Below are 23,400 nucleotides of genomic sequence, written 5' to 3'. Positions count from 1 at the left end.
GGTGATGTCATGTGACGCCGGGAGCTGGCGGAGCCGCACGTGTGCCGGAGGGAGAGACGGACCCCGGAGCAGGCTCGCCCTCCGGGGCAAGGGTAGGCTGCACACCCGGGGCAAGGGTAGGCTGCACACCCGGGGTAAGGGTAGGGGGCACCCCGGGGCAAGGGTAGGCTGCACACCCTGGGCAAGGGTAGGCTGCGCACCCCGGGGCAAGGGTAGGCTGCACATCCGGGGTAAGGGTAGGGGGCACCCCGGGGCAAGGGTAGGCTGCACACCCGGGAAGGGTAGGCGCACACCGGGGTAAGGGTAGGGGCACCCCGGGGCAAGGGTAGGCTGCACACCCGGGTAAGGGTAGGGGGCACCCGGGGCAAGGGTAGGCTGCGCACCCGGGGCAAGGGTAGGCTGCACACCCGGGTAAGGGTAGTGCACCCGGGTAAGGGTAGGGGCACCGGGGCAAGGGTAGGCTGCACACCCGGGGTAAGGGTAGGGGCACCCGGGGCAAGGTAGGCTGCGCACCGGGGCAAGGGTAGCTGCGCACCCGGGGCAAGGGTAGGCTGCACACCCGGGTAAGGGTAGGCTGCATCCCGGAGCAGGCTCACCCCCACAAACCGTGTGGTGGTCCAGGCACTGGCGTTGGTTGGGTGATGTACTGCTTTGACACCGCGCTGAACCATTGGGATTTTATTTCGCTGCATGGTTTGGTTGGGGGGGGGAGTGGGAGTGGGGTGTGGTGGTGGTGGTGGTGGGAGGAGTGGGAGTGGGGTGGCAGTAGTGGTGGTGGCACTCCTGCAAACCCAGATCGGTGGGTTCAACTGCGTAGGCTGTTCCCGGGTTACGAACTTCTGACTTATGGACGACCCTACATACGAAGGGGCTCCCATAATATTATTCAATTCAAAAGTCTGACGTTCGTTTCGACAGACAGCAGAACTACTTTCTTCTCTCTCCCTACTTTTAGTAATTCTTTCTTATCGGTCATATGTGTTTTTGATGCTCTTCATAACAATACTGTGGAGGTATGGTTACCGTATTGAGTGATTTTTGTGTATTTTCCGACTTGCGGACAAAATCGACATATGGACGTATGTAAAAATGGAACCTGTTTGCTACCCAGGCACGTTCTGTGGTGGACATTAGGTTTCTTAACTACATTTCCACTTTCTTCATCAGGCAGTCTCTTGGCAGAGAGGATGACTTGCTGCAGCTCTGCTTTTGGTGGTTCTGAGGAGGCTGATGATGCCAGTGTGGGAAGGGAAGACTTCAGATGGGGCTGGGTGGGTGAGGTATTCTGCTCCTTCTGCCACAGGACTTTTGTGTTTCTCCTTCCCCCCCCCCCCCCCCCCCACCTCCCTTGCAAGGTTAAGCGAGGGGGCACGAAGTTGGTGGCTGGAGTATAATGTGGGAAAATGTGATTAATCACTTTGGTAGGAAGAATGTAAAAGCTAATTATTGTTTAAATGGAGTGAGACTTACAAAATATTGTGATTTGACATCCTAGTGCATGAAATACATGGTGTGGAGGCATAGCAAGTAATTAGGAAGGCTAACAGAATATTGGTCTTTATTGCAAGCAGGACGGATTATAAAAGTAGGGAAAATTTGATAGTGCAGGGTGCTGGTGAGACCATACTTGAAGTACAGTGTGGAAATTTGTTTTCTATATTTAAGAGAGTGTGTGCTTGCAGACGTTGGAGGTATTGCAGAGGAGGTTAAATATGTTAATTTCTGGGAAGAATGGGTTGACATATGAAGGGAGGACAAGCAGGTTGGGCCAAAACTCATTAGAGTTTAGAAGAATGAGACTGACTTTATTGAAGCTTAAGGTTCTGAGGGGGATTGACATGTTGGAAACTAAGAGGTTGTTTCCCCTAACAGGAGTGTCCAGAACTTGGGGATGAAGTTTTGGAATTAGAGGACACCCATTTAAGATGGAGAAATTTATTCTCCCAGAACATTGCAACTCTTCAGACATCTCTACTCCAGGGAGCTGATGAATATATTCAAGGCAGAGACTGAATATTTGTACGACAAGGGAGTCAAGAGGGATGGGCGGAGAGTGGGAAAGTAATGTTGAGGCCAAGGCTGGATCAGCTGTGAACTTATTGAAGGTGCGAATGGCCTACTTCTGCTCCTATCTCTCATGTTCTTATTTGGGACTTGTAGATTATCCAACAGGAGGTGCTTGATGGGGCTGGTGTATGGGTTGTGTGATAGGTGGTGCCTTATTACCTACCCACCTACTCCACCAAAGAATTTTGTTTTCATTGGGCTTGACAGAGCAATGCTCACATTTGAACTATGACATCTCTGACAATGCTGTACTCCCTCAGTACTGCGAAACGCTGCCTTCAGACTCAAAGCCAAGAGTGGTACCGCTGCTGGAATTCGTGTAGTAGTATGGTGAGTCACCAGCAAAGATCTAGGCTGGCTTAAACTGTTAATTCTAATACCAAACATTGTCCACTCAGTTTCAGGTCATGGCTGCAATTTACTCTGGGATTCACCTGAAGCTAAAAAGTGTGAAGACACCATGGGAAGACAAACTGAAATTGGCTCGATTTGCCTGGATTTCACACCAGTGTTTTTTGCCCAACAAGGAACAGGTGCATACTTGGAATTCTTCAGCCCTCCTTTGGGTTTGGTTTTAAAATTCATGTCCCTTTTTCAAGTTCCTCTCTGGCCATGCTCTTCCATATCTCTGTAACCTCCTTCTGCCCTACAGCCTCCCTGGGGTTCTGTGTTCCTCCAACTCTGGCCACTTGCTCATCCCTGATTTCCATAGCCCCACCATTGATAGTCAGACCTTCAGTTCCCCGGAATGAAGGGTTTAGAATTTTGTCCCTGAACCTTAACCCCTCTCTTCTCCTTTTAGAATTGCGTTGACACCCTCTACTTTGGCCAAGCCTTTGGTGACTAGTCCTGAGAACATCACCTCATAATCTGACACTTCTGTCCCAGTTTACTGTCTGTTTCTGCTTGCTTTTAAAAGTATTAGAACTTTATTCTTAAGACTCCTACTCTACAAAAGTAATATTTTCTAAAGGAAAGGGAGAATTTGAAAGGAGTGTGTTATGTCTCTCTGGCTGTAATAGAACTGACTGTCCTTCCACTCAGTGTGTGGGAATGCATGCAGAAAATCTGAATCATAAAACCCAGCAGCATTGAAGGATGCCAGTGTTGGCTCTCTGAAGAAACTATCCAGTTTGCCCATATCTCCTGCCACTTCTCCATGGCCCTGCATTGTCTCCCTTTGTCCATTTTCTTATTATGACAAATGTATTTGCTGCCTGCAAGGCTATGGATTTTATATCATAAATTTTTTGCAGATAAATATAAAAAGAATTCACTTCATTTCCTATCTGCTCTTTGCTCCCCCTGCAACCACTGAGATCTTCTGTCAATAACCTTAAGTCTTTGCAATAGGACATTGAGTTAACATTTTCAGAACTGGAGTAGGTCAAGAGCTGCATGGCAATTTTAATGATTTATGATGAAACCCTGGATATTTATTGTGTATCTGTGTTGAGAGGATGAGCACTATAAGAGACCAAAATCCAATGAGACAATGAAGTGATTCTGGCATTTTGCTGGATGATCTGCAGGGATCAGAATATTTCCTCGGATCAGGAGATTAAACACAGTCAATGATGAGTTAAATTGAGAGGGTGTGATGGCCTTCTCTTGTTCTCCTGTGATGTATTTTAACATTGGGGTGAGCTTTCCAATATAAACCACACATGGATTTCTAAGTGAAAATGTTGCTTCGCCAGTTGTTGGGATTCAGTTCGAAGGGGGTGGGCTTAGTCCCCAACCTTGATTTGAAGTTGGACTGAACCGCATGTTATCATTGCCTGGCTGGACCAGGGTGCCTTTACGGTGTGGCAGGCCTATTCTGTCCCTCCTGCCTGCTGTATAGAAGCAATGACGGGAATTGGGAAGCAGTGCAAAGCCCAGATCTTAAAGGGAATTGAAAGTGCCATAATAAATCTAACAACAAGATATTAAAAGCATTGTGTCCCATGCATATCAAACCAATGCTCTGCTATGTACATCCTGTCGCACTTGAACAGAATTGGGTTGTGTGCAACAATAAGAATTTCTCATTGTGATCTCTCTTTTTCTCTCATAATACGAAGGTTTTACTCGACTGGGTGAGTCATGCATTAACTGGATATTACAGCAAGAAGCTCCAGTTTGGAGGTGAAATTGTGGAAGGACTGTGGTCCTATCTGGATGATGTTCTTCACAGCAAAAAGCTGCAGAAGCTGATGGAGAAAGGGAAGGTCATCACCATTCGCTTCACAATTCCTCAGGTGAAGTGGCCTGGATCCTTGCATCCCAGTGAGGAAACAAATTGCTGTCAGTAATCATGTCTGCCTGGTATGAGTGGATTAATTAGTGACTAGAGAGCTGGAAGGAAGAAAGAACATGCTTTTATGTTGTTCTTTACAAACACAGAATCTTCCAAGGTGTTTTGCAGAAATTGCAAGCGGTTGGAGCATAAGAAATATGGAAGTGGATTTGCTCACTGCCAGGTTCCACCAATGTGATGATGATTAGATAATACATTTTAATGATTTTGGTTGAGTGACCAGTATTGGTTTGGAAGGAATTCCATTCCAGTTCTTTACAATAGCACAGTGGGATCTTTTAAGTCCACCTAGGAGAGGGAGCATGTCTTGTTAAGGTTTCATGTAAAAGACAAGCCCTCTGACTGTGCAGCACTTTCTCTGTACCACGTAAGAAAAGTCAGCAACAAACAATCTGTTGGAAGAACTCAGCAGGTGGAGCAGCATTTGTGGGAGGGAAGGAATTGTCGACGTTTTGGGTCGAGCCTGGATGACGTGCTCAGGTTTCTGGAGATGTGTATGAACTCGCAACATGAGCCAAAGGGACAAATGTCAGTGGCCAAGCCATTATACTTAATTTGCATAACCTTGACTGAAGCAAAGTGGGCAGAACAAGCTCAAGGAGCTGAATGGCAGCCTCCTGTTCCTGTGTTCCAAAATGAGATGTGTGGAACCTGGTTCACAGCCATTCAGGAAAAACGAGGAGGGGTTCTGAAAGACAGGTCTGTCTATCGACGTCGCAGAGATCTTGATTGCACTCGGGCAGGCTCTGCAGGGCATGCGGCTCAATAAACCAATATGTTAGCAATACATTGGACTTAATTTTGTGTGAATTTAGTGTACTCAGACATCCCAGATACAGAAGGTGTTTTATAAATTTGATGGGAGGCTGAACAGTTTGGGCTCAGGTGATTTGATAGAGGTTTAAGATTATGTAATGGATCAACTAGAGTTGAGCCCACACATGGGGAATCCAACGTATGAAGTATTCATCCATAAATCCATTAGGGGATTCAGAAGCATCCTTGGGCACGGAGTGGTTAAAATGGTGAACTTGCTCCGATGTTGGGTATTTATGCATTTATGTGGAAACTGGATAAATAGGAAAAGGATTAAAGATTTTTTTTAGGATAATTGGTCTGTTTTTGTGCAATGCTGTATTTTGAACTGTACTTACAAGCAATAAAGAGCTGAATTTGCATAGCACCTTTAATGTTTAAAAAACTCCCAACATGATTCATAATATCAAACAAAATTTGACACTGGCACATAAGGAGATAAGGGATTTGGTCAAAGTGGTAAGCTTTAAGTAGGGACTTAAAGAAGAAAGAAAGGAGGGGGTACTTTGGGTAGTTCATTAGCAACATTGGAATTTGCGAGATATATAATCAGTATTTCTTAAAATCTTTGTTTTAGATCATAAACGAGAGGATCTTGACATGTTCCAATGAAGAGCCCCTGAATGTTGATGCATCAATTCTTCCCGTGGTGCTGAGCTGCTGTCAAGGAATTCTCGCATTTCCTGCCTTTTCCATCATCTACACCAGCAAGTGTGAGCTGCTGGTTGACCTACTCTGCAAACTCTGCTGGCTGGCCTGCAGGAGGTTGAAATCATCGGAAGCCTTGCACTCTGCACAGCTCTTTGATGTTCTTTTGCTGGTGTTTAATCAGTACCTCGTCCTGCAAAGGCAACAGACCAACCAATCCCGGATGTTTCTGCAGGTCTGCGGCTCTCTCCTCCAGCCCTTTCTCCTCCTGCGCCATCTGCTGTCCTCAAGGTGTTGGATGGGTGAAGATGAGGTGTCAGTGCGGCAACGCCTCAGCAAGGAGATATGCAGTAGAATCCAGACAGTACTTCAGAATGGTCTGTTCCACACTGATTTCTTGAACTCTTACAGAGAGGAGCTCTTGCAGAGTGATGGCTCTCAGGGGAAGAAGACAGGCTTTTCCAAAGGCTTGACAGCGCCTATTGAAACAATATTGCTAAAGTTAGCCGATGCTGCATTCTTTGGCTCTGATCTGCACTCTGCTGTTGTGGCCAGTTCAGTACCAATGCTTTACAAGCTGTCTGTTGAGTCCTACTGCAAGGATGGAAACCAGCTTCTCTGTTTCCACATCTTCACCAAATTCCTCGACTCCCTACGGTTCCCAGAGGCCAAGAGCGCCGAGGACAGAGTGTCCATGGAATGGAATCCGGGGCTACTGGCTCTGGATCAGCTCCTGAATTTGATCTTCACCAACAACATCTACAACATCTCAGTGGACAAGATCCGGTGTGAGGGAGTGCAGTTCACTTGCTACAGCAGAGTGGCGGAAATGCTGCTGACCCACCCCCGCCCAGGCACCGCGGCTTGGTTTAGATGCCTGAGGACCTTGATCCTATTGAACCACTTGATCATGGAGCCAAACCTAGACGAGCTGGTGTCATTGGCGTGGGTTGACGCTGATGTCAGCGACCCGAGGGCGAAGAAAGCCCAAGACTCGTTGCTGAGCACCCTACTGGAGACCTACACCAAACTGCGGCAGTTGCCCAGGGTGTTCAAGGAGGTGCTGGACGTTGTCTCTCGCCCAGCTGCTGATGAGTTGAGGCAGTCCATCCTGTCCAGCAGCCTCTCAAAGAAGCTGCAAGAATGCCTCCTGGAAGTAACAAACAGTCAAGTCTTGGACATTTGGGATCTGATCTTGAAGAACCTGGAATTACTGATTCCCGATTTGGTGGGGAACTCTGACACAGCATTGAAAGTTCTCACAATGAGTTCCTTGCTGCACACTATCCTTTTCAACATGAAGACTCTCGATAGCAAAACGCCAGTGCCGGTAATTCTGTCCACTCAGGCCCTGATGAACAGGACGGTTCAAGCAGCAGTGATGCCGCTCTTACACACAGGCAAGCATGCCGATGGCACGGGCTCTTCGGTGTGGGCCATGCGTGCCATGAGCGCGGGGCTGATCCTCAGCTCCACCTGGGTGGAAGTCGATCACCTGCTGCAGCTGAACTGCAGCAAGTACGTCTCACCCTCCAGCCAGGCCGACGGAGCGGGGGCAGAGGCTTGGAATTTCTGCTGCCTCCTCCCGCAGGTGAGCGCAGCGGAGTGGAAGCTGGTGGCTGAGGTGACGGGACAGGGCGGCGAGTTAAGCCAGCACTTCCTCCAGCTGCTATCGGTGCAGAAGATGAAAAGGATCATGATGCGGCCCGGGGAGCAGACAGAGGCGGAGGGGCTGAGCCTGAGGTCCTCCGCAGCCTTTGTCGTCTCTTCCGGGAAAGCTGCTGTCCAAAGTGCCAGGGCACGAGGATGGGATAGAGAACTCAGCACGCTGAATGGAGAAACCTGCGGTGTGGCGCACTGGCATCTGGTCACCACCAACCTCGCCCTCCTGGTCCCCTGTCTCCCACAGGAAGAGGTCACTTATATCGCTGAGGTGGTGATCACCAACCTCTTGCAGAAGGGCACTCGGGAGGTGGGGCAGGACACAGGAACCTTGCTTTCCATTCCAGCCATGTGTGAGAGTTTGCTTAACAGCACTCTTCTTCCGGAAATCCAGGCTCTGCACCAGGCGATTTTACTTGGTCTGACCCAGAGGGTGAGACAGCTAGTCATCGCCCCTGGAGAGGGTTTGCCCACAGGGTTACTGAAACAGCTGGCAGCAAGTGTCCATGCCACTCGGGGTGAGGGCCACCAAAGCAGCAGCAGCAATTGGGGACTGCTGTTCTCTCATCCAATGCCCTCTCAGGGGACCTCACCCCTTGATTCACCCCAGAGCATATTCTCATCAATAAAAAGCCCTTCTCTTCTCACCTTGTCGGTGGAGCGGTTGGATGCCCTCTTGCAAATTTTGGACGTGCTCTCTGCTCTGAGGCTGGACAGCCTCTCGTGTACCGATCATCTCCAATGCTTTCTCTTGCTGGTGTCCCTGGTCACCAACCTCAAGCCCAGCTCTGAAGAGAGTCAGGCCTCCAAGTACCTGCAAGTTTTAGGTAAATGCTACTTCCTCCTCACTGTCTTGGTGACAGGCACCAAAGGGAAGGCAGTCTTCAGGTTGGCACACGCTGGAGATGTTCTAGAGAAGGTCATCGCTCCTTTGTTTCTCGTGAGCAGTGAGTTGTCCCCCTCCCTGGATTGCCCAGCTTGGCCAGAACTTCTCCACACCCTCCAATGTTTTCTTAGTAACTTTGTCCAGAAGATTGTTGAAAGGAAGCAAAGCATGTGCCTAAACTTGGAGCAATTCATTGCTTTCCTCTCAAACACCTGGGTGAATGCAAAGGTCAACGAGGAATGCAAGCTCGTGGTCGAGCAACTGCTCATGGTTGCCCTGTTGACGTTGAGTTGTGTCATCCAAACCACACTGCAGCAGTCTGAAAAGAACAGACACAAGAGCAGTACCCTGCCGTCTCTTCTGACCCAGCTCTCTGGTCTCTTGGGCCCTGTTCTCCAGTCACATTTCGACAGAAGTGGATTAGATTGGACGTTCATTGTGCCTTGTGCCACTGCCCTCTTGGAGGCAGAGCTGTGTCCAAGAGAGCAGCAAAGTGATGCGGTCAGTGAGGGAAGGAGTCCAGATGAGACGGGCCTGAAGTACAGTAACTTGTACCAGAGCATTTGTTCCCAGGTTCTGCACCAACTCACCACCTCCACTCATGAGCTGGACCCACTTCGTAAACAACTTGAATTTTTGCGAGTGTTTTGTTCATCCTTAGAACTTTGCTCTGATCACAATATCAAGACTGGAATCCCCTCCATCTTCTGTGCTGTAAAAGCCCTGCTGGCAGGTAAAAGACTTGGCCATTCCTTTATCCAAATACATTCAGTTCTCATTATCTGCTGATTCGCTATCATTGTACGCGCGAGGTTGGTCTCAAACACCATAGAGTAATACAGTATGGAAACAAGCCCTTCACCCCAACTTGTCCATGCTGACCAAGATGCCCATCCATGGTAGTCCCATTTGCCAGTATTTGGCCCATAACCTTGTAAACCTTTCCTATCCATGTACCTGTTCAACTGCCTTTTAAAAGTTGTTCTTGTACCTGCCTCAACCACTTCCTCTGGCAGCTCATTCCACATATATACCACCCTTTGTTTAAAAAAAGTTGCAAGTTTCTATTAAATCTTTCCCCTCTCACCTTAAACCATTGTCCTCTAGTTTTTGATTCCCCAACCCTGGGAAAAAGACTGTACGTTCGGCCTATCTATGCCCCTCATAATTTTATACACCTCTATAAGATCACCCCTCAGTCTCCTGCACTCCAAGGAATAAATTACTGGCGTATCCAACCTCTCCCTATAACTCAGTCCCTCAAGTCCTGGGAACATCCTCATAAACCTTTTCTGCGTTCTTTTCAATTTAATTACATTTTCCTGTCGCAGGGTATGCCATCTCAATACCATCCTGTACCACCTCAAATTTTTTTGAACAATTGTATGCACGCACATGTTGAGGAACCCATCATTGTCTTTAAAACAGTGATTGGTTTCCAGGCCACTTGCGCCAAGTGGCTCCCTGCTGCACATGTAAAGAGTGTCTTAGTTTACACAGCTGCACCTTGCACTTTTAAAATACATCCCTGTTTGTATCAGTACCTTCAATGCAAACAGTTTATTGGTTAATATAATTTCCTTTTAGATATTTAAACACTTTAAAATGTTTATTATTGTGTGATTTTTTTAGAACATTATATGGCATGTTTAGAGGGTGAGTGTATTGAATTCAACAGAGGGAGCCTGAATAAGTATTCATGTTTTGTTAACTATGGAAAACCCATGTCCCGTCTCTCACAGCATATACTGTAGATAATTAAGTCAGGGTTGTCCTTATTCGTCCTTTATTTGTCTGATTCCTGCAAGGAGTCTCCTTAAAGTTTCAAAATAAAAGTGATAACATCATCAGATTTTCAGATCGTAGTGATTTCAGTTACATCTGTGAAGCATCACTTTGAGAAAATAATACTTGCATTTACTAGCACCTTTCTCAAGCTCTAGACATCCGAAAGTGCTTCGCAGCATTTAAGTACTTCTGAAGAGTAAGCAGTATTATGATGTAGTGAAGTTGACAGTCAGTTTGTGCACAGCGGGGTCCCGCAACAGTCACATGAGAATGACCAGGTAACTTGGTCTAGTGATGTTGACTGAGAGATAAGTATTAGCCAGGGCATCAGGAAAGACTTCCTGCTGTTCTTGGAATCAAGCCATGTGATCGGTAAAGCTGACCTGCCTCAAACAAATACTCCACCTCTGATGGTGTAGGATTCCTTGGTACTGCACAGAAATGTGCTTGTATCTCTGGAGGTGGGATTTCAACCCATGATATTCTGACTGAGAGAGAGAGTACGTGCTGTCACCGAGCCAAGGCTCGATATCTGAAGCAGAGGTTGCACCATAATCCTGCAGACTACCCTGAATACACTGTGTTTTAGCAGACGTTCAGCATCAGAACGGCTATGGGGCAGATGGAGAGGTTTAGGAGTTCCAGGATTTGGGGCCCAGAAGGGGGGGAAGCCATGAGAGGTGTAATACAATATACCAACTGATGATGATGTCCAATTTAACACTGTCTCTTCTCTACTGTAGAGTTGAATTTCCTGTAATAGAAGAGGCACAGACCTGGTAGACAAATTGAGCTTCCTTTATGCTGTGCAATACCATGGTACCATGAGGTCTGCGCTATGTTGCTAGGTATTTGTAAACCATTCTTCACTTGACAGTAATCGTGTTCTGTGCTCTTCCAGCCCCATGGATAACATCACAGTTCATTCAATCGCTGGATACTCAGCTAATTGGGCTGGTCACCTGCATGTCTGAAAGGTGCACAGACCATCAGTTTTACCTTCTTGTAAAGTCGATCACACAGGGCATTGAGGTTGCCAACCTTTGGAAAGGAAGGCATCTGGTGAGTGGACCTTTGGTCTGGAGCCCAAACAACATGATCGCTATTGATCTGGTTCACATTCTCACTAAAGCTGTTCTTATTTTGATTCAGGATGTTGTGTCCTCACTGATCCTGACCACTATCCTTATGAAGTGTTCGTTAATGGAAAATGCAGAAAAGACAGTGTGGTTTACAGCTCCTCAGATTATCACAGCACTCCTGGTAAGTAGCATAAGAACATAGGAGCAGAAGGCCACCCGTCCCCTTGAGTCTGCCCCGCCATTCAATGTGATCTGCCTAATCTCCTGTGCCAGATTCCCATACACCTCACTTCCCTGACCTTTCAAAAATTCATTGACTTCCCCTTGAAAGCAGCCAACATAACCAAGGACTCCCTCCCACTCCAGTCATTCTCTCTTCTCCCATCTTCCGTTGGGCAGAAGATAACGAAAGCTTGAGAACATGTACCACCAGGCTCAAGAACAGCTTCTGTCCCACTGTTATAAGCCTATTGAATGGATCTCTTGTATGATAAAAATGAACTCTTGATCTCTCAGTCTACCTCATCCTGGCCCTTGCACTTTATTTGTCTACCTGCACTGGACTTTCTTTGTAACACTATATTCTGCATTCTGTGTTTTTTTTTTCCTTTCGTGCTACCTCAGTATGCTTGTGTATGGGATGATCTGTCTGAATGGCACGCAAACAAAAGCTTTTCACTATATCTTGGTACCTGTGACGATAATTTGCCAATTGCCCATTACTCAATGATCCAGCCTGCACAATCCTCTGGTGTAGCGAATTCTAGAGATTCACCACCCTCTGTGGGAAGAAGTTCCTATGCACGTCTCTTTAAATGACCGTTCCTTTATTCAAGTTTCTCCTACAACTGGAAAGATCCCAACATCTACCCTGTCATGGCCCCTCAGGCTGTTGGTCAGCATGCCCCATTGATGAACTAGCCAGTTTCAGGAGCAATCACTGTGGTCATCTTTTAACCTTTTGGCTTTTCAGGTTTTATGCAAGAAAACAGCTCTAGATGAACCTTTGGGCTGCAAGATTACTTTGCTGAGTTTGGAAGCTTTGGCAGTTCTGATCCAACAAGGGGAGGGAATACTCTCCAATCCACATTACGTGACACTTGCATTCGATGCTCTCTTGTGCATTCCACTTGACCAGCTAAAACTGGATGAATATGCAAGTTTTTTTCAAGCTATCCATGAGGTGCTGTTTTCTATTATACAGTCTCAGCCTAAGGTAAGTTCGGCATCGCTGAGCGTTACCCATCTTTTCCTGGAGATACATTTGGAGGCTTTTCTTGGATGCCTTTTCTAAATCAGTTTGTTGAGTGTTGAAACTGGGGGCAATAGGCCAAGACCAATTCTCTTGGACTAGCTGTGATTTCTTGCCCACTTCTGCCTTTTCTTACTGTATCTGATGAGGGAGTTAGTTGGCAGGTTTGCCACCTGATTCGGTCTACCACTGCATTTCTATCAGTGCCCACCTCCCCCCAACCCGATCTCTAGTCCTTGAACCTGTGTTTTCATGGTAGTGAAGGGCTGGCACCTGTTTCTGAAGCACTGATTGGTTGTGGTGGTTGTTACAACCTTAGCTTGGCTGGAGGAAGCCATAATTGGACAATAGGCTGAAGATATCAGATGGCCTCCCTTTATTCTGATTCATGGGACAGCCCAGTGGAAATTTTGACATTTTTGATACCATTTGCAAAGGCTGAGAGTTCACACTTGACAAAACCTGCACGGAAGTTTTGGAATTGTTTGCAAACTGGGCTGTCAATTGGCTATAATTAAAACAGCTAAAGGAGATGCTTCCTCATACCTCCAGCGAACCGGGTTCAATCCTGACCTCCGATGCTGTACGTGTGTAGTTCGCACGTTCTCCCTGTGACTGTGTGTTTCCTCTGGATGCTTCAGTTTCTTCCCACATCCTAAAGATGTGTGGGTTGGTAGGTTAACTGGCCACTGTAAATTACTCCTAGTGTGTAGGTGAGTGGTAAAATCTGGTGGGAGTTGTTGGGAATGTGGAGCGAATAAAAAATAGGATTAGTGTAAATTGGTGCTTGATGGTTGGCATGGACTTGGTAGGCTGAAGGGCCTGTTTCCATGCTCTACGATTCTGACTCTATGAATTGTCAGTGAGCGAAACCACTGACTTATGATCCTGCTAATCTTGGAAATGCTCTCATTTTGGGGATGGGATGAATTCCATACTGAAAGCAATGTGGAATGATTTAAAGTGGGAAACCATTTTGAAAATGTGACTACTTTTGGAAGCCCTGAAAGTCCAGCTTGAACTGCTTGTTGCTCTTGTCAAAGTATATTCCCTGATGCTTTTCTTTACTTTGGCACACAGGTTTTGCTCAATGCAGCACCAACCTTCCTCAAGTGTTTTAACCGTCTTGTCCTTTCCGTTATTCATAAAAGTCGTCAAAAAGGTGCTGGAGAGAAAGGTATGTAGAGAGCAAATCCATCCTGAAGATAGGATTACGTGATGTATTGTGGCCTGACCCACAAACTACTGAACAGTGGCATGTACTTATACTCTGTGTCATGGCCCAGTATAGTTTTCCACGCTTTAAACGTGTGGTTTTAAAATATGGCGTCAACATCAATGATTCGCCATTTCACAGGACCATACTGTCAGCTTTGACACCATGCCTTGCAAGGAGGCACTGAGACAGGTGGCCAAAATCATAGTCAAAATGGGTAACTTCTATAGAGCATCTTAAAGGATGTTGGAGAGGTTTGTGGAAGGAATTCCAGAGATTACAGCCAAGGCAGCTGAAGGGAAGATGCCAACACTGGAGTGATTAAAGATGAGGGATGCAAAGGAGGCCAGAATCAGTGGAGTGAGGAGATTGTGCTTTTGTAGGGCTGTTGAAATACTGGGGATGGTGTGAGAATGTTTTGTGGAATTGTTTCACCTTTGGAAACATTACTGTCAGAAAGATGTTTGAACTCTGAAATTTCCCCTATGCTGTTTTCAGCTGTGAATTTGAACAAGCTGCCTTTGGTATGATTGGAGAATGCACTGTGAAATAGGTTTAAGCTGCCTTGGCCCAATTCATTGACTTAAGGGGCCACACACAAAGCTATTCACAGTGCTGCACTATCAATTACTGTTCTGAGGTTAAGAGAGTCAAATATCTATCTGATAGAGTACCCAGTTTAGAAAAGTTGTTTCTCATCTTCTTTCAGCTGAATATGAGGTCTCCATCAGAAAAAAATTAAATTGTCACAGAAGGGCCAGGGGTGTAGAATGATGGTGCTGCAATGTTATGAGTATTTGGTTGTGCAGTGATGTGTTAAATGTTTTGCATTGCTGAGCTACTAATGATGTGCCAGTAATATTGGATGTGTCCATGAAATGATGTCAATGTGAAGTATCAATGCAGTGGACTGACATTATATGATGATGTGATGCAGTATTTATACAATGTTCCAATATAATACTAAAGTTAGGCAACCATACTCGCATGTAAAACATTATCCTACCTGGAGCTCTGGACTATTTTGTATTGCTGAAGAATTATTTTGTTACAGGTATGATAACGGAAAATGAAGTGATCCTGGACTGTGCACGTCAGGTAGAAAGGATGTACACTCACATTGCTTCAAAACCAGAGGAATTTGCAATGTTTTCTGCTTTCATGGTGGCAGAGTACATCAATGAACTTCAAAAGGTAATTGCAAAATAATGTGACGCCTTCAAATGTAAGAGGTCAGGAGGATTGTAAGATTCAGTCACGGCTCAGTGATAGCACTCTCCAAGTTATGGGTTCCAGTAGCACTCCTAAGATTTAGTCCACTTTTCAGTTTTGACATTATTGCCAATGTGCAAAGAGAAGACTCCCACAAACAAATGGTGATAATATCCATGTAATTTATTTCAGTGACGTTGGTTGATATTGGCTTGGACACTTGGGTTAACTTCTCTGTTATCCGGAATAGAGCCCCAAGATCTTTTAGGTGTACCATGAAGATAAATCCCTGCCTTGATTTAACATCTCTGTAAGATAGTATCTCAGACATTATGGCACCCCCCCCATCATTAGTGTGTTGGTAATTTAAGTCTGGATTCTGAGTTCAAATCTCTGGAATAAGACTTGAACCCATAATCTTTTGACTTGGTTGGGAGTGTCACTAACTGAGCCAAGCTCACCACCACATCTGAAGTAGAGCCAACTGAACTGTTGGGCAAAAACTTAACTTGCTGGTTGGGACATTAGGTCATATTTCCTAACAAGTGAGCATCTTCCATGAAGAAGTACTGAGTGCTTCAGTTACCAATAAAACATCAGTATCTTATGAACAAAGGTCTTCCTATTCCTTTGATATCTTCAAAGTCCACAGTGGAATATTTTGTCATACTCTTAGTGTTTCTACCAGACTCTTTTTTTATTTACAGGTTACCCTTAATGCAGACGTGAAAAAACTCTTGACGGGTGGAGTATACCACCTCCTGGATCTGGTCACGGAAAGTGATCTCCGCTTTCTGAATGCTTTGTTGCAGTTGGGAGTGAGGGAGGTATTTAAGGAGTTGCACAGTGATTATGTGCGTTATCACAAGAGTAAAAGACAAGGTGAAGAGGAGTACACGGCTTAACCTGGATGCAAACCTCATTCCCTGTGCCTCTGGATATTTTCACAACGTTGCCCGCTTTGGATCAAGGGAATCAGATACTGGCGAGCTAAGTGATTATGGGGGCATCATCTACTCGTGCACTTCATAAGTGAGCTGAAATGTTACTGATCTCTGCATTCTCCTCGTGGTAGAGGTGACAGCAAAGTTGCTGGTTTTAACTGCCCCAACTAAAATAATCTTTATTGAGAGACTTCTAGCATCTAGAAAAATAGTTGGGATATAAAATGGATGCAGCTTTCTCGTCAATGGATATAATGAAGCATGGACACAATGTGGAACAAGATGCAACATGACCACTCTAATATTCCGTGATCCACCGACAAGTATAGGTGAAGAAAATTATTTCAAACCATTCTTCTCGTTCCTATAATAATCTTAAACATTTTGTTTGGCTTTTTCTATGGAGATAGCCTTATAACAAAAGTATATCAGGGCTGAATATACCAGGTCTATTTTAGTTTAGCTGTACCATAGGATAACAGTGGTAAGACTTTAATATGATAATAAGACTAATCCTGGAATACCAATACAAATCCCTTAGCAACAACTGAAATGTTTACATACATCTAATTAAACCTGAATATAAAAGGACTGACCAAGAAACAAACAAAGAAAATAGAAAAAGGAGGGCACTTGGTGCCTTCAAGCCTCTCTGCCATTCAATATGATCATGACTGATCATCTATCTCAATACCTCTACTATCTATCCATTTTCCCATTGATACATTTTTTTTGTTTAGAATCTCCTCAAATATACGCAGCAACTTGGGTCTTACAGACTTTATTTTAAAAGAACTTGCTTTACTAATATCCTTCAGGGAGGAAATCTGCCTTCCTTGCCCATTGGCTACATTGCTGTAGGCCTGGAGTTGCTCAATGTGCTTCATGTGGCAGAATAAGCTTCTTGGTTCCAGGTCAATAAATGAAGCCACTACTGGTTTTCATTTCTTGAACACTTCAGGCTCCAGAAGGAAGGCTCTGCTTGGAACTCTAAAATGCAGACATAAAATGCTATGCCTACTCCGCAGGTCAAGTCATGAACCTTGAATGTTAATTGGATTCTTTCACAGAGATGTTGCCTGATTTGCTGAGTGTTTCCAACATTGTTTATTTCAGATTTCTAGCATCAGCAGCACTTTGCTCTGTACTGTACTCTTCCACTAGGAGTAGTAGTTTCTCTGAATCAATATTTTAATCCTCATTCTGAAGGACAAGAGAAAGCTAGCCAGTTGGTCCAAAGGAAATCATGTAAACAGAGTAAAGTTTACTTGTGGGGCATTTAGAGTTAATTCCTATAAATACTGGCTAGTAGTTTGCCATGCCTTTCTACATTTGTATGTTGTTGTCTTTGTAAATAGATCTAAATGAATTTACCTATACACTTTTGTCAAATAAGTGGGAATAATTAGTCCTACCAACATTCACTTCACCATCCAACCGACCTCAAACCCCTTGGATTTGCAAACTTAGCAATTTCAATTTTTTACAATTTCTTTGATTGATTCCCAACTTTTTTTTGGGGAGTTTTGGAATTCCGCAACTTTGGGAAGAAATGCTTCCTTTCAGAACCTCTGAATTGGCCATTTAATTTCAGGGCACGTTCTTGGAGGCAAGTTTCCTCTTCAGTCCCCTGTAAGATCCTCAATTAAACCACCTTAGTTCCTTCTAAAAAGGAATACAAACTTCGTACTCATAATTGAGGCTTTTAGCTACTTCCTGTCACTGCTCCTTTCCACTTTCATTTTTGGACTAATTTTCTCAGTCTTTCTCAACATCATTCTTGCACTCTTATGACCTTTACATCAAGGTTTATCTCTCTTTTCCCTGCCTCATCCCTTCGGCTGACCAGCCTTCTGAACTTCTCCCAACAAGAGTCAGACCTCACAAAAGTAATTTCTTCTTAACTTTGAGGATCAGGATAGCAGCCAAGATGGGCTGGGACTAGAACAAAAGCCAGGGCACCTGACAACACTTGGGGAAGGGGACGGATTTACAGTGACAGTTCAATACTTGAGTTAGTTTGCCAGCATGTTTTGTTTCACAGATAGTGTTTCATTTCCTGCCTGGCTCTCACTGCTTTGCACCAGACAATAACAGTTTTGTTTGCTGAGTTAACCCTACAGAAAAGAAAATTGAGAAACTGCCTAGACAGGCGAGGAGGGGAATGACTAGGCACTTCCTGCTTAGAGAAATGTCTTGGTAAAATTTGAAACTGTTAAAAGTATGTGTCAAAAGTAAGGAAAATAATCAAGAATAAAACTTTAATTGTTTTTAGAAATAGGTAATAAAAACACTACAGTTAGTGACATAATTCAGATTACACATCAGATAGCAGGAAATCTAAATCATAAGACCATTTTATTGTGTGTAGCCCTTTATTAGCAACTAAACAAAAAAAAATCTTATACAATGTTGGCAGCAGCTGTTTGCACTGCAGCTTATACTTGAGTAACTATGGTATGAGATTATAAATGCAACTGACTTGGATATAAATGGTACACTCTCACCCACATCCTGCCAAACTATCTGTAAGCAAGTACACATCTATTGTTTTATACTGCCAGAACTGGCCAATTTAATTGCTAGTTAATGTCATCCTGTACCTCACCAGTCTAAAAGGAAAAAAAACATAAAGCACATGTCAATCAAAACTATGAGGGACTACACCTCGGGGAAGAAGAGTTCAAATGTTCAACATCCGATAGCTCCAAACGATGGAGGTATGTCTTTGAAGGAAGGCTGGGATCAGGAGACGGAGAATGCGGTGGCTTTCCTGAGTAGCAGTGATTCAGTGGACCATCAGAGTACCCGCAGCATAGCTAACAGAACTATCCTCCCAGTTTTTGCATTGACTTGATTGAGCATAGTTCAGGAACGAGAAAGCCATGTTCATCCCACTCTTCCTCAATTCCGTCACTGCCTAAAGGAGAAATAGGAACAGCTCTTAATGTCCCGGCCGTGCCGCCTAATCCATGGGAGTTGAAGGGGAGGGGAAGGGAGTTTACTTACTCTGGTACCTCAGCCCACTGGCTGTTTGTGTATAATTGCTGGAAGTTTTGACAATGATCACCCATCACAGTAAACTCCCAGCAAATAAGGGAATATTTTCTCTTCATACATGGGAACATGATTTTGAATTGTATGGGAAATGTTTCTCAAGTATCCAAGAAACTAACTTTTCAGATTTACGGAAGGTCTGTTTTTGAGACTCTGGAATCTCTGGTTTGCCTCTTGTGTGAGAGAGGACTACTTGTTGAAACATAATGGGGAACTCTAAACAGGGTATGGCTTACACACTCAAACCTTGTAATGATTTTGAATGCTTCACCAAGTAAATGTTAGGAAAGAGAGTGTTGGACTTGTTTTAATCAGATTTTCCCTTCCCAAAACAATTAAATCTGAATGTATCTCCCTCCAGCACATACTACTGGAGAGTATTAGGCACTTGCTACCAAATGTCATATAGCCCTAATTTAAGTAATTATTTACAGTAAAAGAATACATTTTAAGGGTAACCAGCATAACGGAGGGCAAATAGGTTTAAAAAAAAGCAGACTTTAATACTTTTAACTTACATTGAGCAGAACCCCAATTGGGTGGCGACCACAGATAGTGTTGTGGTATTTCTTCAAATAGTTGTTAAATGATACAGCATCTAATTGCTCTATAATATCCATACCCTGAAATAAAACAGATTAAGTGATACTGTTTACTGTAAAGTAATCCATTCAATGGTTCAATGCAAAACTGTCCATGTTACAGGTACTCTACACATCTTGCTGCCTTCGGAAATCATCTTTTCCTGTGTGTGAAAGATAGCTCCTGTCCAAGGTACAATGACTGTTGGTGTTAAGGCTAACAAACAAAATCTGAGTGTAAAAGACACAGAAGTTGGTAAAAGCCAGAAGTGCATAGATCAGCTGCTGTCAGAAGGGGAAGAATAGATTGTCTTTTGTCAGAATGTTAAGCTGTTCCTGCCTCCAGGTTGCATTCTTATTTTATTTTCCAGATTTCTATCCAAACACAAACTTTTCCCCTTTTTTTTAAAAGTAAAAGAATATATATATTGACATACTCAAAACTTTAAAGGCAACAAATGGTTCTGCTAAGAAAATTATATTTATACCGGAGCTTATACTGAGATTATAAATGACTGCACTTATCATGAATACCAGGAGTCTACAGTGGCAGGGAAATTGTGCTCGATGTACAACCTGTCAGAACTCCACAGTGGCACTAGGAAATGGGCCAGAGTAGGTTTCACTTCATCTTCATGTTACCAGTTGGTCAAAGAATGACTCAACTTTTGAATAAAGCAAATTCCTGTTGTTGTATGGAATTTAGTCTGATATCCATGCCTGGTAACTTTAATGATACTTTAATCAGAATTATTATAACTGACTTAGATGATGTGAAACTTGTTGTTTTGCAGCAGCAGTACAGTACAAAGACATAAAATTACTATAAATTACAAAAATAAATAATGCAAAGAAAAAGGAATTGTCATTGACACCTGTGATAACTAAGGGACTGCTGAACTTAAATTACATAATTAAAAAGTACATAACTCAGCCAGCCAGGCCTCCATCCAAGTTCGATGCATCTGAAGCACAGTTGCTTCAAGTCAGCAAGACTTGAGGAAAGGCCAAGGTTCAGTAAGATGAATTTGATAAACATTTTTCTTCAATACTTCCTTCCCTAATCATCTACATTAAGTTATCCTTGTCAATTACCATATTTCCTTTCATTGCTTTTGCACATAAATTAATCAAGCCTCATTTCCTTTTAACCAGTTCTGTTCAACAAATCCTGTTACACATTCTCTCACTTATTGCCTCCCCAGCTATCAAATCTTGCTCAATCTATGCAAGCACGCCAGAACACAATCAACACACATTTCTCCTTTCCAACTGCCGATCATTGCTCCATTCTATTTATAAGTAAGCCTAAAGATAATTAGGCTGTTTTTTTTTGCCTGGAGCATTGGAGGCTGAGGGGTGTTCTTATAGACGTTTATAAAATCACTAGGGACATAGATAGGATGGATGGTCACAGCCTTTTTCCCAGGGTATGGGATTCATAAACTAGAGGGCATAGGTTTAAGGTGAGAGGGGAAAGATTTAAAGGGGACCTGAGGGGCAACTTTTTCTTTCATACAGAGGGTGGTGGGTAGGTGGAATGAGCTGCCAGACAAGACCACAAGATATAAGAGCAGAATTAGGCTATTTGGCCCATCATATCTGCTCCACCATTCAATCATGGCTGATTTTTGTTTTTGTTTTCAATCCCATTCTCCTGTCTTCTTCCCTTAACCAATCTTCTTTTATGTAAATAAAATGGAGGGTTATGGGCTATGTAAGAGGGAAGGGTTAGATTGACCGTGGAGTAGGTGTTTATATAGGTCGGCACAACATCGGGGGCTGAAGGGCCTGTGCTGTACTGTTCTATGTTCAATCAAGAACCCATCAATTTCTGCCTTAAATTCATCTAATGACTTGGCCTCCACAGCCCTCAGTGGCAACAAATTCCACAGATTCACTGCCCTCTGGCAGAAGAAATTCCTCCTCATCTCAGTTCTAAAGGGGCATTTATTCTTTATTCTTAGGCTGTGCCCACCTCTGAGGAAGTGGCAGAGGCAGGTACAATTACAATGATAAAAGACATTTGGACAGGTACATGGATAGAAAAGGTTTAAAGGATACGGGCCAAACACGGACAAATGGGATTAGCTCAGGTAGACAACTCGGTCACCATGGACGAGTTGGGCAGAAGGGCCTGTTTCCATGCTGTATAACTCTGACTCTTCACACACTGCCTGACACCACCAGCATTTTTTGTTTTTTTAAATTGGTAATAAGTTCAAGCTTGTATCAACTCAAAGCTCCAACAACTGTCCATTTCATAGAAAACTTGTCAAGAAATGAGTCCTCAGCTACCTCTGAAATGTCGGCAAAGATTTGACAGGAGCAAGGGTTTAAGATGTGTACCGTGCGTGAAACTGTGGCAGGTCATTTGGAAAAGGCACCGAGTTACTGAAACCACAGACAAGAAAAAAGCTATGAATGCATTTGGCAGAATTTACATCAAAAGCCTGCATTTATAAAGCACATTTAACATAGTAAAACATCCCAAGACACATAAGAGCATTATCAGATGCTATTTGATGCAGAGACATGAAAGGAAACACTGAAACGTGTCCAAAGGATTTAAGGAGCATCTTAAAGAAGGAGCTGGAGAGGTTTGGGAGGCAAATTGCAGAGCTTAGGGTTGAGGCAGCTGAAAAGTGACATCTGACCTGTAAGCAGCTTTCCAATGTAATGTTTGTTTGCAGGTGAGAAACAGTGAATGGTGAGGAGAGATGCCCAGTAATAATATCCAACTAAAGATACAAATAATAGGGGTCCATGAGTGGCCAAACACAAACATTCTTCCTGCTTCAAATGGTTGAGGGCAAAGGAGAAGTATGCTACCCACCTTCCAACTGTAATTAGCTTCATATATTTAGATAAGATAGTTAATCAAAAGGCAAATAGCCTGGGGAAATCACTCCTGGTTCAATAGCAGAACCACCAAGTCTTTACGCTTTCATGGATAAAACATTGATGGCTGATGGGGGTCTTAAATTTTTATGTAGAGGAGATACACCCATACATGGGTGAGTTCAAAAATGGGAGCCATGAATATAAGATGGTCAACAATAATTCCAACTGACAATTCTGGAGAAATTTCTTTACCTTGTGTACGGTTTGAATACTGAGCTTTCTACCACATAGAGCAACTGAGACAAATAGCATAGAAGCTTTTTAAGAGAAACTTGGACACGCACAAGGGGTAGAACAGAAGTTATAGTTAGTTGAAACAGCGAGGTGAATGTGTGATATACACTTGCACTAGCTTGATGGAATACTCTCCACTTGCTGGGATGAGTGCAGCTCTAACAACTTCCAATAATCTCAACACCTTACAGGTCAAAGCCAGCTGTCCACCATCCTACATGTGCATTCCCCCCCAGGAATGGCACAGAGTGGCTGCAGTTTGTACTATTTACAGTTATTCACCCAGACTACTTCCCCAAACACAAAGCCTCTAGTATCAAGGCCCAGGGCAGCATGGGAACAACATCACCACCAATGGCTCTCCCCTGTGGCTGGGTCTAAATCTGAGAACTCCCTCCTCAACAGCACTGTGGGAGTACCTTCACCAGAAGGATTGCAGAAGTTTAAGGCAACAGCTTACCAACACCTCAAGGGCAATCAGAGTTGGGCAATAAATGCTGGCCTCTCCAGCAATGCTCATGTCCTGAAGACGAATGAAAAATAAATGTCGGTTGGACCAAATGACTGTTTCTATGATGCATGTCCTGTGCAGGGATCATGGGCTCAGAAGCAATAGAAGTGCCGTGGGCACATTAGTGTACAGTTTATTGATATTGGTAGCTGATTAAATACAAATGTGAACAAAAGTACATGGGGCGGGGGAGGAAAGGGGGAGGCAGAAATGAGTTTACTTCCTCAAAACAACCCAT

The 23,400-nt window shown here is 44.0% G+C and overlaps 2 protein-coding genes across 3 annotated transcripts in view; one reads left to right on the top strand and one right to left on the bottom strand.

The window, feature by feature from the left end:
- The first annotated feature begins 3 nt into the window (after nucleotides 1–3).
- On the top strand, nucleotides 4–23,389 carry urb2 (URB2 ribosome biogenesis homolog). Of its 2 annotated transcripts, XR_007955955.1 has the most exons (11): nucleotides 4–92; nucleotides 2,466–2,600; nucleotides 4,134–4,310; nucleotides 5,763–9,114; nucleotides 11,071–11,231; nucleotides 11,322–11,432; nucleotides 12,225–12,467; nucleotides 13,584–13,680; nucleotides 14,774–14,913; nucleotides 15,639–16,204; nucleotides 19,638–23,389. XR_007955955.1 is itself a non-coding variant. In XM_052011031.1 (10 exons), exons 2-10 carry the CDS (start codon nucleotides 2,475–2,477, stop codon nucleotides 15,834–15,836), a joined length of 4,605 nt encoding a protein of 1,534 aa, XP_051866991.1. In that variant the 5' UTR covers nucleotides 4–92; nucleotides 2,466–2,474; the 3' UTR covers nucleotides 15,837–18,077. The 2 variants fall into 2 exon arrangements, 1 of the variants encoding a protein (XP_051866991.1); XM_052011031.1 differs by lacking the exon at nucleotides 19,638–23,389 and having other exon boundaries at nucleotides 15,639–18,077.
- Nucleotides 18,215–23,400, bottom strand: part of memo1 (mediator of cell motility 1) — a 41,978-nt gene continuing 36,792 nt past the window's right edge. Inside the window, exons 8-9 of the mRNA XM_052011034.1 lie at nucleotides 19,451–19,555; nucleotides 18,215–18,795 (exon numbers count right to left, since the gene is read on the bottom strand). Of these exons, the coding sequence (XP_051866994.1) occupies nucleotides 18,664–18,795; nucleotides 19,451–19,555 (237 nt within the window). The 3' untranslated portion in view covers nucleotides 18,215–18,663. The remainder of the gene's footprint in view (nucleotides 18,796–19,450; nucleotides 19,556–23,400) is intronic.

Source organism: Pristis pectinata, chromosome 3, assembly GCF_009764475.1.
Source record: "Pristis pectinata isolate sPriPec2 chromosome 3, sPriPec2.1.pri, whole genome shotgun sequence".
Lineage (NCBI taxonomy): Eukaryota > Metazoa > Chordata > Chondrichthyes > Rhinopristiformes > Pristidae > Pristis > Pristis pectinata.
Note: the sequence above shows the minus strand (reverse complement) of the source record. Positions and strands in the feature narration are given on the sequence as shown.

Coding starts and splice junctions, on each gene's coding strand:
- urb2 (XM_052011031.1), top strand. CDS start 2,475: ATGGCTGCAATTTACTCTGGGATTCACCTGAAGCTAAAAAGTGTGAAG. Junction 4,311..5,762: donor TTCGCTTCACAATTCCTCAG/GTGAAGTGGCCT, acceptor TCTTTGTTTTAG/ATCATAAACGAGAGGATCTT. Junction 11,232..11,321: donor TTTGGAAAGGAAGGCATCTG/GTGAGTGGACCT, acceptor ATTTTGATTCAG/GATGTTGTGTCCTCACTGAT.